Consider the following 17,077-nt stretch of genomic DNA (forward strand, 5'->3'; position numbering starts at 1 on the left):
ATCACTTTAACCGTTATCATATTTTATAAGATGTAACCATGGCAATAAACATAATCTTATTTTACGTAAAATAGTTTGAATAATATTTATCATTGAACAAATCATGCAAATTAATGCGCATAAATTATTGTGTGACCTTTTTGCACTAAAAAAGTCTCATATTTGGGGTATTAAAAATCTAAATAGGCAATAGAATATTTTCTTGTATCAAACTTTTTACGGCTTAAGTGCTGATCGGTCAAAAGTATCGAGTAGTTTAAAATAATGAAAGAAAAAGTTGGGGTCAGTGATGTAAATTTTGAAATATTGGTCAAAATATGCGATTTTCAGGCAAAAAACTGTGTAAATTTTATCTCGACTTCCTTAATATATCTTCATTTCTTGGCAATGTTTGTTGAGCGAAGGTGTAAATTTTGTTATAAAAATATAAATTGAGACCTATATTTAATATTCCAGGCATATCATAACGGAAAATATTCTTTGAGTAAAAGTATGTGAGGCTAAAGTTCCAAGATATTAAATTTAATAAATGTGTAGATTTGCAGAATTTTCTGCTAAATATCCTTCCGCCACAAGAAATAGTCCCTTATAAATCTTGCTTCTTTGTGAATTTTTGAGCATTTTTTTAATTGAATGTTGAACATTTTACATTGTTTAATTTAAATATGTTATAAAGATTGAATTGTAATAAATAGTTTTTAAGTAAGAGGTTCTGACTGAAATTTTCTAAAAGGCTGACGAGTGACATACCTTAATTTTGTAATTTCATGACAGACATCTCATACAATTATTTGTATCTGTCACAATAATTGGAGGCAAAATTTTTAAATATTTACATAATGTATATAGAGCCTATTTCCCTTGAAGCTCAATATGTACATGTATATCAAATTACTGTAAACCAACAATTATTCAAGTGCAAGATATAATCACGAGTTTTGTGACCTTTTACTTGCAAATACTTGTCATCATGAGTCATTTATATACGTGTACATTTATTTGTATTTTTATGTAGAATATTTCTTCAATCACAAAAATAAATAGTCATGGACTGATTTCAAATTGAATAATCACAAATAATACTGGTAGTTGTTTTACAGTGCTGTAAAAGGTAATAGTTGATAAAGTATTTTCATGATTGCATGTCAATAACTTTGCAGTAGATTTCTGCATTTATGAAAATATAAGAAATGAACATGATCATTTTAAAATATTTTTTTCATGAATTGCATAAACGTATCTGCTATTCACTTTAATGTTTTGTTGCACAACCTGCGTCAGGTATAAAACCAATAGAAGTATTGTTATCTGTGATATTGAAGTAAGGTACAGGCGTTTGTCAAGTTATTGTTAAATTACAAATTGTCTGTGTTACTGTGTGTGTTTTCTAGATTGTTTTCATACATGTACGGTATATTGCACTTGTTGCACATGAAGAAATGTACCAGGTAATGGTATACAATAATTTGGTCAGTTTACTCATTTTCAGATATATATTTATACAGCGGGCATTTTATTTCATCACTTAAAATAAATTCTGATGATCAAATACTGATTTGTCATAACAAAAATTAATTTTTATAGCAGATTTAAGTACATGTATATAGTTAATTATGCAATGACTTTTTTGTTGAATTTTTTTTACAGTGGAATTTGTTTACCCAGTGCTTGTTTTTGGCATGTTTTCACTGTATAACATTATTTTATTATTCAGATAAAGTACCACTTTCATCCCAGATGTTTATTCTTTGTACTTAACATTTCAGTCCCATTTTCTCATATTAGCTTAATGCTTTATTTAGATCTGAATATTTTGTTTTGTTTTGCATACACACTTTTAGAGATCTGATTTTTTTTAAAAAGGATTTTCATAGATCTGCATTTTAACTCTTTATCATTACAATTCTGAATCTATAACTTGTATTTTTATGTAGTATTTAGTTGAGTTTGTTACATTGTGTTTGTTTTATATAAAAAGGTTATGGGCATTTTTTTTATTTCTTGGTATAAATCAGTGGGCAATTAGTTAAATTCTTTACATGATCCCTACAAATCAGTCACATGTTTTGTTTTATTTCATCCTGCAGGGAAAAAATTGTAAATCATGGTGAAAATTTGATTTTATTACTTGTGTACAAAAAATAAAGCCAGAATGAAAAAAGGAAATGGCATAATAAAGCTCAACAAAGCAATGAACTGTCTTCAAAGAAGCATCAAATCTCTTACAAATGTTTTATACTATACAACTCATGTTCAAGAGGTTGCAGCCAAAACTTTTATTTATTTTATTCACATAGGATTTTTGTTATTTATTTACGTGTTTAATCTTTTTGTGTTGAGTATTACATGTAAGTGTGCCTTTACAGAATCTGTCTGGAATTGAACTGAACATCTGAGATTATCTAATGCATCTTTTTTATATATTTATAATGCACAGACATAAAATCCACGTAGGCATCTTTAACTGAGCTGTATTTATTCACATATGAAGACTTCTCATATTAAAGTTTTTTTGTTAACTTAATTTCAACCAAAACTGATCTTTTCACAACTAGTTTGGTTTCTGTGTTCTTCCTAGTAAAGTTTGAAGTTTATAAGGAATGTATGAGCCTCAGATATTAGGATCCATGAGTTTAAACCTCTTTTGATCATATGAGGAAAACAGTTTAACAGATTTATAGCATTCACACATATAGTGGATACCTGCTTGAAACAAAGACATACATGTACTGTCATTAATATAACTTTTTCCAATGTACTGAAACTTTGATATACACATGTATAATTGCATTTAACTATACCCATAATCTTATAGGTGTTTATTATGTGAAGTGTTACTATGTTATCGTAACTGTTAAGATAAGCAATCTTCATACAATTTCACAAGATATATCAACTAAATGTACCCCAGTAACATTTTCTTATGTTCGTAACTTTGTAAAGTCTGTCCAGCTGTGGTCAGCCAACCAAATCATGGACATTTATTTTAAAAACTACAAGTGTTTTGTACACATGATTCCTGCAGATCACATGCCAAATACTCCCATCTTCTTTGTATTCTTATCTAGTAAAACACAGTAATTTTTATTTTGTAGTTAAATTATCTTAAGAATTATTGCAAAAAAATAATTTTATCTGTACATGTAATTCAAAATAATCAAACTTATGGCATTTAATATTGGAGGCTCATACATGTATATTCTTAATAAATCGGTATATTTTTTTCAGTATATTACTGTGGATCATGAACTGTCTCTGTCTTAGTAGTTATGAGTTTAATAAACGTTAATTGTTTGCGTCTTTCAACATTTTCTTAAACAATATTTACTTAAGAGCTGTACAGTATATCATGGATTAAAGAATTTATAATATTTTTAAGCAGTCATGTTATTTTCTTTGCCAAAAAAAGAAAAAAAAAAAAACAAGAGGCCCAAGGGCCTAGAATCGCTCTTCTGAAAATTGTACAACCTATAATCTCATCTGTTTTAGGCCTCTTGGTAACCTATATACATGTATAAGGATAAGGCCTTGAAATTCCAAAAGTAGGTTAGCATGGCAACAATTGACAAAGTTTAATAATTCCAAGCCAATTAGTGTCTGAAATATTTAAATTTAGCCATGAAGTTGCAAAAGTAGGTCACAATGACCTACTTTTTGGTTGATACACTCCGCGGATTCAAGATGCATCAACTGACAAAGTTTGATGATTTTAAGCCAATGAGTATAAGTAATAGCCGTCAAATTCCTGAAGTAGGTCACAGTGTCCTACTTTTTGGTTGACACACTCCAGGTACCCAAGATGCATCAACAGACAAAGTTTGATAAGTCCAAGCCAATTTGTACCTGGAATATTCAATTTAAGCCATGAAATTGCAAAAGTAGATCACAGTGACCTAAGCCAATAAGTAACTTAAATAGCCATCCAATTCCTAAAGTAGGTCACAGTGTTCTACTTTTTGGTTGACACACTCCAGGTACCCAAGATGCATCAACTGACAAAGATTGATAATTCCAAGCCAATTAGTGTCTGAAATATTTAAAGAGCTAGGTTCACTTTATGCATAAAATGGCCCTGTAGATATACCAATTTATTGACTAATACCCCGTGTACCATTTTCAACATTAATATAAAGTAGAGACTTAGTGCTTTCAGTTTATATAACAGAATTTCCTTTGGAGAGTCCAGGCATTGAAAAACAGGTTGTGTGAAATTGCAATGTTATTGAATTTTGCAGAAAACAGGTGTTTTTGAGAACCTTCAGCAAAGAATTAAAATATGAGCACACCCCTCGATCCAAAAATTAAAATATGTTTTATAATCTTCATTAAAAGTTCTTCTATAATATATTTTCACATTTTGGATCGGAGGTTGTGCTGTATACGAAATATTGAAAAATGGCATCATATTTTGTCCATTTTTGAAGAAATATTCAGGATATGTGAATAATGACGCAATTCATGACGTCATAATGCATTGACGAGAAAGAAAATTACGTCATTTTCAGTAGATATTCATTCACCAAGTGCTCAAGTATTATTTATTGCCTTGTTGACTAAAACTATACAATTTTAAATTTTCGGAAATTCACAGGGCCAGAAAAGGCCCCAAGTGGCTCTTGCTCTTTAGTCATGAAATTGCAAAAGTAGGTTACGGTGACCTACTTTTGGTCAATACACTCTGAGGAGTCGAGATGCATCAACTGACTTAGTTTGATGATTCTAAGCCAATAAGTCTATGAAATATTTAAATTAAGTCATGAAATTGCAAAAGTAGGTCAAAGTGACCTACTTTTTGGTTGACACACTCCAAGGACTCAAGATGCTTCAACTGACTAAGTTTGATGATCTTATGCTTCAAATTGTCCAAAATATGCCCCTAAAACAATTTGAAAATTAATACCCGTTAAATTCCAAAAGTAGGTCACTGTGACCTACTTCTTGATAAATCTGTTTTAAGTCCCCTAGGTGCATCAACTTACAAGGTTTGATGATTCTAAACCTCTTAGTATCTGAAATAATGACCTTTAATATTTAGAAAATGATAAGCCATAAAATTCAGAAAGTCATGCTTACCTACTTTTTGGTTGACACACTTTAAGATCCCATGATGCGTAAACTGACAAGTTTTGATGATCATAGGCTTCAAAGTATCCAAGTTATGCATCAAAATCAAAATGAAAATGAATACCTGCAAATTTAAAAAGTAGGTCACTGTGACTTACTTTTGAGTCAACATGATATGAGGTCCGAAGATGCATCAACTGACAAGATTTCATGATCCTAGGCCTTATAGTGGGCAAAATATAAAAGATTAAACAAAACATAAATTTTGGTCAACTTTGAAGTGACCTTGAGACCACGCTCTTTGCTCCAAGCTGATTCTGCGTGCAAATTTTTATTTACAACATATCCTCACCCTTGTATATAAGTTTGGTGATAATCTGCCCAGTGGTTCTTGAGAAGAAAATTTTTTAGCAACCACTACTTTTGTTTTTTATTTCCCTAATTATCTTCCCTTGTTTAAGGGACACATCCCTAGTTTTAGTAAAAATCAAAGCCCTTTGGCCAAGGATACTCTGACAAATTCGATAAAATTGACCAAGGGGTTCTTGAGATATGGCCCATTTTCCAAAAAGTTTACGCACACCGGACACGGCACAAATGGCCATAGCATTAGCTCTTTGAGCCTTTGGCTCAGAAGAGCTAAAATATAAATTTAAAACTAGAAATTCCATAGGACATGAATGTCCGTCGAGGGTATATTAGTAATGCAACATGAAAATTTGTATTAATGTATGAAATTTGATGAGAATATCTTGAATAGTTTCTTAAAAATTGAAATTGAAATCTAAAAAGTTGGATATAGATGATAAATTCTCACCAAATTATGTTTAAGTGCATAAGCTTACATAAATATATCTTAAATGGTTTCTTTAAAATTAAGCAAAATGCAAATTTAAGAAAAGTGAGATCAAGGTCACAGGAAAGTTCAAAGTCAAACATTTTTGATGCAGTTGAATAGTTCTCGCAAATATGTATCAGCATATTAAGTTTGATAAAAATATTTTGAATGGTTTATTTAAACTGAGCTGAACATTAATTTAAAATAAATGAAGTTAAGGTCAAAGGAAAGGTCAAAAAATGTTGATACAGTTGAAAAGGTTACATCAGTATGTATTAGCATATGAAAATTGACACTAATTTAAGAAAAGTGAGGTCAAGGTCAAAGGAAAGGTCAAGGTCAAAAAATATTGATGCAGTTGAATAGCTCTCACCAGTATGTATCAGCATATGAAGTTTGATAAAAATATCTTGAATGATTTCATTAAAACTGAGCTAAACACTAATTTAAGAAAAGTGAGGTCAAGGTCAAAGGAAAGATCAGGATCAAAAAATGTTGATGCAGTTGAATAGCTTACATCAGTATATATCAACATATGAAGTTTGATTACACTATCTTGAATGGTATCTTTAAAACAGAGCTAAACATTAATTTAAGAAAAGTGAGGACAAGGTCAAAGGAAAGGTGAAGGTCAAAAAATGTTGATGCAGTTGCATAGCTCTCATCAATATCTATCAGCATATGAAGTTTGATAAAAATATCTTGGATAGTTTCTTTGAAACTGAGCTTTGAACAGAGCTAAACACAAAGCGTGACGGAAAGACAGACGGAAGATGGATATGACAACACTATATGCCCCAGCCATATTCATGGTGGGGCATAAAAATAATAATAATGTCATGGTATGTTATATTTCAAGCTTTAAAGTCCTATGAATTATGATTGATCTTTTGTATACCCTGTCAAGAGACCTTACGAAGAGTAAAAGATTTTCCAGGTGGAAACCAGGGAAAAAAGTATTTAGTTCCTTGTTTCCAAAGATACACTTACAAAACAACAGCACATTTCTGGGATTACATCGAATTACATGCATCAGAAGAATTAAATCATGTATTCTAACCAGATTTGTGTGTTGACCACTACAGTAAAACTCAGTTATAGTCAAGTCCTGGGGACCTGTGAATTTACTATATGCTATTATCCATATTTTGTTATATCCGTATAAAGAAATTGTTAAATTATATGTAGAGAGTTCACAAAAAACATGTTTTCCTTTAAGTATGACAACCAAATACGTTAGTGGAAGAATTAAGTCAAAAATTGTCTCGTCGAACTAAAATTTCAGACAAATTTAATTTCAAACATAAACTCTTCTGAAAAATGATGTCAGTTCAATACATAAAATTTTATGGATCTTAAAAATTCAGTACATTTTATTTTTGACTTCTTTTTGCTATATCCTTAAATTCATTATATTGGAGTTCATTATAACCATAAAAGTTTAGGAATTGTTAAAAATTTTGCTGGGGATCCCCAAAAACTTCATTATATATGTAAATTATTTCCTTTATCCATGTTCATACTAAATGAGTTTACTGTACAAATATTACAGCAATGAAGCTTTTATGTTGTCAGCTTACTCTTTGGACTGGTAGGACTCTAGGACTGTTATACATGAGATCTGAGATGTGTGTAAAAACAAAGTTCAAGTTAGCATATGGGCCTTAGTTTAATGCCACAACATTGAGTTTACCAACAGAAATTAAAGTAAAATTAGACATATTAGAATAAAGGTACATTGTACATCTTGATATTTTATCATCTAGTTTTTTAACAACAGTAAAGTTTGGTTAAAAAAAAAAATAGAGTTTTCCAAGGAACGCATGTGTCGCCTGCTTTAAAGCATTGTTTAAAATGTAAATAAATTTAAGAATAGCCAGATATTTATCTGCCACCAGTATTATAGTTCAAGCTTTTACATGCAAAGGAAAAAACATCCTGGGATAGAAACACTTCGACAGAATATAAAATATGACAACTAAACAAATACATGTATATGATTTCCTAACCCTCAAGATAAAATGAATAATGAAATTGAAATTATTAGAAATACTTATTTGTCATTTTATTCATTGTTTAATCCAATGTGACTACAAAAATTTCAGTCTGTCTTTAAAGCAATTGTCAGTCTGCAACTTTATTTGCACTCGGAGCTCCTCGGATGGCTCATGCCTTGCACACTATATATGAAGCCTCGCGGAATCAGCCGAGGATTGCCGATTGCTTTATTTGAAATACAATCCATTTTGGTATACTGATCTTGATGCGTTTTCTAAGTATTTTAAGTTCATTTTGTGTAGTAACTGTATAAAATACAGTTTCAAAGTACAGTGTCACAAATTCATAAACATGTGATATATATATAAACTATGCATGCCTCTCATAATTCAAAAGACAGGTTATAAATCAACCTTCTGAATATTTTTGCAAAGGAGGCCAAAGGTCTAGGTCAAGTGGACTGTCACACTTGTATTTTTAATATCTTATGACAAACAGTACGCATGCTTAATAGAACAGCCTTACCTCTTTAATGTCAAAAGATAAGCTGTGTATCGGCTCTATGAACCATTTTGAAAAGTAGGTCACAGATCAAGTTCAAAGGTCACGAGGTCATGCAGTAACCATGGTATTTTATAAAAGCCATAGTGCCAAGCAATATATGTGCAAAATATCATCTCTTATAGTTCTGGAGATATAAGGTGTAACAGATGGACGGATGAATGGACAGACAGAAATTGGGTAAAGTGATCCCTAAGTGTCACTCTGCAGGTGACATAAAAATCAGTAAGAAACAAAGATAAAGATACATGTACCATTTATTATGCAGATTTGCAAATAAAGCATGGATCAAAATTGATGTGTAAATATTTAATTCTAAATAGTACATTTCAGCCCAACTTTTAGTGGATGCAGCAAAGCAAGAGTCTAATTGTGGTGAAAAAAATGTTTGCTTGGGGGAATGTTTTAAGGATCAACATTACAAAAAAATAATGAACATTATACATCAATTCATAATAAACTAGCAAAAGTATTTTTAACTGGATTTCAAGAAGATAATTACAACATGATGTCATTTCTCATGAATGAACATGTATTTATTTATAAAGAATAGCAGCAAATAAAACTTCTCCCAAAATTGCTTCCCCTTAATTCAAGATTTTCTAAATCTAAATCTAAATCTAAAAGCTTCAGCTCTGCTGAAAATTGATTAATCCTAGATTAACAGATGGACTGAAATTACACACACTGTAAATAGATAAAAATATCATGATTTCAGTGATGTTAAACAGTCAAACCTCATTATCTTGAACTCAACGGGACTAAATTAATCTAAGAGATATCTGAGGATTCCAGATAACGAGGTTAAAAAAGAAAGAAACAGTGGTTGGAACTGCCAAATCACTTCAACATATCCCTGGTGTCCAAGATTAAGAAGTTCAGTTGTATCAGTATTTTGTGAAAATGTTCCAGTTAATGTCATTTTGTAAGTTAATCATATAGCCTGATAACTATTTCTACATACATATACTGATATATTTTCTGTTTATCTTAAATGTAAAATAAATAAAATTTACAGACATGAATCACTGATAAAAATCTCTACTGATTAAGTATCTTTCCATGCAATGTTACTACTACTACTAATAACAAATGTGTTTTACAGTCTGATACATCAATTATGAATTAAAACAAGTGATAAATCAGTAATACATTGTACATTATCAAAAATAGGAACACAACCATTTAGTAGATATATAATTTTTAAAATAAGTCATTAATATACACCAATGCCTCTATTCTTCCAAATGTTAGCTAATGCATACTTAAAACTTACCAAGTTAGGTTGATTTGTAGGAGAGAGAGAGAACTGAAAATTCTTAAGGGATATTACTCATCCAGCAAAAATGCATTTTCAATATTTACAATTGCCCAAAGAGATTTTTGAATTCAAGTATTTTCTGATTTCTGTGGTCTAATTTTTTCTTTGAACTTTGAGGTTATAAATTTTATATAGAAAGCTTTCTGAATTTGAAATATCAGAGCAAGGACCTCTGTTGGTAGAGTATGGAAAACAGTAATATATATAATGTATATAACGGTCAAATTGTGCAGAATAAGTACATGTATATGATAAAACATAAGTAAATTACCACATCTTACAACATGTATGGCTTCCTTTCTTCAACTATTGCTATAATTACATGTATAACACAAGGAATGTCACAAAAACCATAACAAACAATCCCAACACAACAAATTGCATTGCTTCCCATTATTTTCCCTGATTTATTCATGTATGCATATTCAAAAATTCTACATTCAAATACACAACTGTTAAAAACAGCTGGAGTCACTTCTCTGACCTTAAATACATCTTGTTTCATTTTTTCCTTCCTGAGCAAAATTTTTACCAAAATAATGCCCTCACTCACAACCCAGACCAGATTTATATAACTTTGACAGCTGTATGATATCAGCATTTTGCTTGCAACATTGTGCCAAAAATTCACATTTCTACCGATATTACTCACACATTGACTAGAAAAGGGTTTCAAACAAATTAATAAAAGAATCACAGTGCTCAGTGCAAAAATGCATGTACATGTACCATCTTTTCTAAAGGTAAAATTTTTGTTGATATCTTTCAGAAATCTTCAACCTCAACAAATAAAGATGTTTTAAAGCTTCTTATTATGAGATTCAGATCATTCTTCTTGGTTTCCATTCTTTGACAGCTGACAGTCTTGTTAAGATAGTGTTTATACATCTAATTCTACTTACAGAGAATTGCTTCCAAACACTGTACAATAAATACTTTCTATTTCTTACTTTAATACTTTAAACAATAAATACATGCAAAATGTATATCAAATTATTTCCCTATCTTGATATATGTCATACATCATCAAATATTCCCCTTGGAGGTGCACTAGAAGTCTTTGAACTAAATCTGCTGGATCTGAGTGATGAAGTCCGCTGATATCCTTGCGAAAAATCACTAAAAGGGTCAGTTGTGCTTGGCAGTTCACCTGTGTAGTCTATTGGTTCTGCCTCCTTCAGCAGCTCGGTTTTGTCATTGTCATCCGGGCTTCTTGCCAATGTTTCCCTCTCCCTTTCTCTATCAGCTAGAATACATGTACAACACCAGATATGTACACATATTTCACTTTGAAAATGCATCTCATGCTTTTTTTTTATGCACATGTACAAGTATCATATATTTTAAATTATGTGAGTAACTCTCTTTAAAAATGAAGCAAGAATGATTTGCCTTTATTTCCTACCTCTGGATCCAATAATTCGGTCAGAGGACTGGGAAGTTGTTCCAAATCTTTCTGTCCACTCACGCCTTCTTTCTGCACTATCATGTTTTCTATCACGACTCCTCTTTTCTGTAAGTATAAAATATTTTTGTGTTTTTTAAGAGTTATTGACAAACAAGTACACAAAATAATTTCCTAATTTATCCATACACATGCACTACACAACATTTTTAAAGTTGTTAAAAATCATAATGTCCATAAAGTGAGAGAAATTATAATGAGGAAGTTTGTGTATGAAAAATGCCCTTCCCATATCAAAATTCACCAAATATGCCTATATCCTGGTTATACGTAAAGATTGTTTCATTCAGACTCAGACCAAACAAAAGATATTCTGTTTTGTCTAACCTCTCTGAACAATCTGTCTCCCCTCATCCACCAGCTCCTGGGTCATGTCATCATCCCCAATAAACTGCTGGACCCCCAGAAAATGGAGGATACGACTCCCCAGGCTGAAGAATGTACAGATACACAGCAGGACCAATATCATAGGAAAGTAAATGTTAAAGCCATCCGAGATAAATGATATTACGTCCATGTGGCCCATGATCTGTCAAAACATAATGGATTTAGATATATAAACAATGCAGCTTGCCAGATCTAGTGGTCCTTTTTCAACTTACATACAACTTATTTGCATATTTACAAAGTTTTTATGAAAACAATAATAAAATGGATAATTTTATCATTTTCAGACCTGTGTGTATGATGTTTCCTCAAGGTTATCCTCCTTTGTGATGTGGCTGTCAAGATGAATCAAGCCCAGGAAATTCAAACACATAGGCGGGGTCAATCTACATAGCATCCTACAAGACAACAAAAGTTAACAAGATAATACACTTAATAACAAGTTTCATGTTGAATACAATTCGGTACTTGATCACCGAAAATACAACAGGAATACAGAGAGAAAAAAAAGCCTTAAAACAAAAGCAGAAAGTTCAAATTCTGGTATATAACTCATACAGTAAGAATAATCTGCTATAAAAGAGCTACAGTTTATTTACCTCAGTTCAAATTTGCAATTACATGTGTAAGCAAGTAGCCAGGATTATTCAAAGTTTATGCTGAAGATCAAAAAAAGACTCCTAATGCAATGTTTAATTTTGATGCTGAATTCCATTACAAGAAATTATAAGTTTCCACAGCTAATAATGATAATTATCAAGCTCAAAATTAGGTCTTTAAAGGTTTACCCAAAGCAGGTAAATTTGCACAATACATGGTATTTGTAACTGCATACATGTACATGCCAGTGAACATAAGACTGCATTCATTAGTCTGATCGTGTTTTGATATACAAGATTACAAGATTTATTAGTCCAATTTGGGCCCCCGGAGGAGCAAAAAAAATTTACAAACATGAAACAAAGAAGGAGGAAGATCCAAATGATAGAACAAACATGATCCTAAATATAATGAGCAGTGCTTAATTGTATAATCATTGATAAATGCATCTACAAGAGATATATACGAGTATATATATTGTATTATAATAATAATATATAGTCAAGTAGCTGGAAAGATACATATATGCATATCAAAGAAAAGAAGAGATGATATATTGCCATTCCTACATGTATATACATCCCCAAATATATTTAAATTTTTCAGTTAAGGTAGATATATATAGTATAATTTGAGTATTTCTCTAGTTTCTCTGAGAGATGATATTTGTAGTACCGGTACATACATGCCAGTGAACATAAGACTGAATTCATCAGTCTGATGGTGTGGTGCTATGTAGTACAAGTTGAGTATTCGGATCTGGAACACGCTGTAGTAAGCACAGAAGCAGAGGTAGGCAATAATCAAAATGGATGACAACTGAAAACAAGAGTAACCTATCTGGTTATACATAACATAGCAGCTAGAGCAAGAGACACATTCTCCTTCATGTATGCAAAATCTGGAGGAAAAAAATAATGAACCATCATAGCACTTACAATGTTTTGCAAATTTTGATTTCATCTTTCATTAGATTTTTAAAAAAATTCCTTGTCTTTAATATTAAACATCTATTCATTCAGTTTGATTAAACTTTTACCTCTATAAAAACATAATCATAGTTATGTTTTGCAGCATTGATGAAGATGGCAAACAGTGAAAGGACAGGGTCCTTCACAAAAAAGAGACATTCTGACCAAACCACCATAAAAGTCACAATGGCAAGCAGGATACCACACACCCTCATCAACCAGAAATAAACCTTACACCGCCAGTACCACTCTAAATATAAAACATAATAATCTTTTGAATTTTGTAATCCAATAAATGCACATCTCTTTACTTTCTTAGTGTGTGCACAAAAAAAAATCTCTGTGACAAATTTCCTCTATTTCTTTCAGTGTGTAGCATTTACACTTTACATTAAAGTACTTTATATTCACAAATTAGAATCATTTTGTGTAAAACATACAGAGAGACATAGAATTTTTAATACCTGTTTAATAAATTCCTGCGTCAGCTATGTCAACTACAGGTAAGTACAAAATATATACAAAAAATAACTTAACACCTGTTTTATAAACTGCATCAAATACAATGTGCCAACATACCCACTAAAGGTGTGTACACAATGCGTACAAAAGCTGGCAGTGCAGAGGTGGAATGTTGTGATCTCTGGAATTTACGAGTTGCACTCTGTTCATTCTTTTCCACATCTTCCAAATCAATGGCTTTCTGCATCAGGGAGTTCCACTGTGCATGTGTACGATGGTGGTTTTGGGAGTCCCGAATGACTCGCTTGTGGAGTCTCACAAGCGTTTTTTCATTAGGAATGTCTACACTGCTCCTATTGTAATCTTCGTAGTCGTCATTATTCTGCTTAACAGAGTGACGCATTGTCTCAGGACACTGTACGAAGACAAATACATGTATTTATTAATTAAGAGTCTTATTTCCTTTTACAATGTATTTACTACTGTATTTGGAATTCACTTTTTTAATTACTTTCCAGATTTTTCTGTATCTTTGTAAAAAAACATTGATGATGTTTATCTCATTTTTATCAGTTAGGAACAAAGTCACTCTGACTTACCTTAAGTAAAATTGTATCAACATGCTTTCTCAAAGGGTGGTTATATTTAATCTTCTCCGAAACCTTTTTGATCTCCTAATAAATCAAAAAAAAAATTAAAACTTTACCATGGAGAAAAAACAAAATTAAAAAATAAAAAAATATTTCAAGTTACTGCAAGGACACTATATCAGTCCAAGACTGTTTTTTTTTTCTTCCTTTTTTTTTTCTAAACTTACATCCAAGACATCTTCCAAAGCTTCATCTGCTTCTGTTTTATCAGTGCTTAGTTTGGAGATCTTGAAATATGTTTTAGACAGGACAAATCCCTTTTTGCAGCTGTTGTACACAGACCTAGGTACCTCCACCAAACCATAACCAAGCAACAGAATCAACAAAAAGAGACCCCATGTATTGCTGGCTGTTATTCCTATCACCTTTAATCTTTCTCTAAAAAAGACAAAACTTAAGTCAAGTTCACAATAACAGTACACTATCGTATAGTATTTCCTTCAAAAGATCTTCAGACATCTCAATTTTTAGAAAATTCTACTTATATTAAATGAAATGAAATATTGATAATTTCAAATTAATATTGATATGTCAAATGGCCAAATAATCATTTACTTATATGTTATGAAAATTTTGAGTTCTTACGCATCAACTTGGAGGTCTGCTTTGGCAACAACATAAATCAAGCACACTCCAAATATGAGTAAATAAGAACCATAATATATGGCATTTTCTATCAGGGCAGTCTTAATCTTGCCAGCCACAGTGAAATCACCAGCTGTGGAATAGGACTGCATAAGTGGTAAAATTATCCTGGAAAATAACAGAATTTCTGGTAAAACATCACAATTTTCTTCAAATATACTGCACTGTTTAATATTTATAGTATGATTAACAATTGTTGTTTTAAAAGGGGGGACTTTTATTTTTAAAAATTCCTTTATTTTCCTTGATTATGCAAAGCCTTACATGCATTTACACTCATAACTGGCAGTATTTTTAAAAAATCCAGTCTAGATACATACCATGTTAACAGTTGTGATGTCCAATAAACCACTTGCCAAAGTGTGGGTAAAACATTTTCTGGAACGTGGCTGAGTGGAATTTCACATGGAGAATCATGAACTTGACTGAAGATCTGTAATGCAGGTGTTGAAGATGCAGGAGTTGTTGATGTGTTTCGATCTGCCGTTGTTGTTATATTAGAGGATTTGGGTGTTGTTGTCAGAATTTTTGTGGCTTTGTCTTTAAAGCATTGTCGATAAAATGTCTGCCATGAAAAAGAGATGAATTTTATACCCATAATACATGTATATTAATTTACTCAATCATATTCAAATATTTCACAAGATGTATATGAAAATTTGAAAGTAATTTTCATTTCTTTTGTAAATTCATTTTAAGTTATTACTTTATTTGATACTTATAAAATACAGCATTTTTATAATAGATAAAAAAATTAGACTAATTTTAACTTACAGAAGAGACATCCAGTGGCAGTACAAATATGATGAGAAATGAAAAGTACCAAGCGATAAAGGTTGTTAAAGTTGTTAAAATATTCTGCTTTCTTAGATCACCATAACGATGTAACAAGAAAGCTGCCAAGCAGCAAGTACAAATCACTTCAATTACCAACGGTCCTGCACTCATCTTGCAAACTGTTTAATAATAAAAAATAGATACATAAATAAAAAAAATTATCAACTGTCATTTTTTTTATATATCAAATGAATCATACAGACCAAGGATATTTTATCTGAACGTCTTTTGCTTTCTTAGTATTATGTTTTACATGTTTATCAACATTAAGAGATGTTACCAATTTTCATATTAAATCAATATTATCCACATATTATATTACATGTGCAAAGCCAAAGGGCACCTGTGAAAATATATGCCTTCCAGCGACAAAACTAATGCAAAGCACCAAAGAAAATCCTAAATATAACTTGTAGAATGTCTTACCGTGGAAACTGACCGGTTCCCAATTTGAATTTTTAATATATTACATAAGAAACTGTCAATATTTTCCATCTTCTGGTTTTGGCAGCTGAAGAGGTATGACGTGTCTAGGTAAGTCGTACTATGAAGGCATCGGGTAAAACTAGTAAATATGAATATTAATCGGATCGGGCTCGTGCTTACTGTTGATGGAGCAGACGGAATATTCATGTTAGGCCTTGCTTAGTGTTTTTAGATAACCATTCGGTTTCTTACTTAATTACATTGAAGGAAAAGGTTTAAAGTTACTTACAAAATTTGGATGAGCATCATCGGAAATTTTGTTGCGTTTTATTTTTATCAGCACATCGACATTCCAGAGCTGCTGTAACTTTTTATTTTTCGCTTTAGGGTAGGTCTGATCACCCGTGATCGACCAGGTACCTAATAGAGCTGCTGTAACCTTTTATTCTTCGCTTTAGGGTAGATCTGATCATCCGAGACCAGGTACCCAACGGATGCTGGATTGTTAAATTCAATTTGAGTCTCATAGACTCGAGTTCGAATACTGATCCTAGTGTGACATTTTCTTTCCCAACACAGGCCCTCAAAATGCTTCTATTTACCTAGCTGCTACCATATTGGCTTGTTTGGATCTTTTGCATCATTTACTTTATCTGTTTATGTATCCATGCAGCATTTTTTTTAATTTGCCAAGAAAATGGTTTATGATTTCAGTGCATCAGTTAAATAAGTAACTTCATTGTCATAAGAATATACATGTAGCATTCTTTTAGTGACCAGTCATAATGGTGAGGGGAAAAGAAACAAGGTTAGCAGAAATCAGCTTCACCATTGATGAAGAGGACTTCAGAA

The 17,077-nt window shown here is 31.5% G+C and overlaps 1 protein-coding gene across 1 annotated transcript; it reads right to left on the reverse strand.

The window, feature by feature from the left end:
* Nucleotides 1–8,700: 8,700 nt before the first annotated feature.
* LOC133200158 (G-protein coupled receptor-associated protein LMBRD2-like) lies at nucleotides 8,701–16,331 on the reverse strand. The gene is made up of 13 exons (XM_061335918.1): nucleotides 16,226–16,331; nucleotides 15,737–15,918; nucleotides 15,283–15,527; nucleotides 14,903–15,070; nucleotides 14,485–14,695; nucleotides 14,267–14,341; nucleotides 13,785–14,082; nucleotides 13,274–13,455; nucleotides 12,920–13,053; nucleotides 11,924–12,032; nucleotides 11,575–11,776; nucleotides 11,188–11,295; nucleotides 8,701–11,028 (listed from the first exon to the last, which is right to left on the reverse strand). The coding sequence occupies exons 2-13, from the start codon at nucleotides 15,908–15,910 to the stop codon at nucleotides 10,799–10,801; spliced, it is 2,136 nt and encodes a 711-aa protein (XP_061191902.1). The 5' UTR covers nucleotides 15,911–15,918; nucleotides 16,226–16,331; the 3' UTR covers nucleotides 8,701–10,798.
* Nucleotides 16,332–17,077: the final 746 nt, after the last annotated feature.

This window comes from Saccostrea echinata, unplaced genomic scaffold (assembly GCF_033153115.1).
Source record: "Saccostrea echinata isolate AGI-Se365-2 ecotype Australia unplaced genomic scaffold, CSIRO_AGI_Sech_v1 ptg000037l, whole genome shotgun sequence".
Lineage (NCBI taxonomy): Eukaryota > Metazoa > Mollusca > Bivalvia > Ostreida > Ostreidae > Saccostrea > Saccostrea echinata.

What these genes read in the sequence shown, in the direction of transcription:
- LOC133200158 (XM_061335918.1), bottom strand. Translation starts at nt 15,910, where the DNA reads ATGAGTGCAGGACCGTTGGTAATTGAAGTGATTTGTACTTGCTGCTTG. An exon ending in TGTGTACACACCTTTAGTGG is followed by an intron (nt 13,456 to 13,784) that starts GTATGTTGGCAC and finishes TTTTATATTTAG; the next exon opens with AGTGGTACTGGCGGTGTAAG. An exon ending in AGTCTTATGTTCACTGGCAT is followed by an intron (nt 12,033 to 12,919) that starts GTATGTACCGGT and finishes GTTGTCTTGTAG; the next exon opens with GATGCTATGTAGATTGACCC.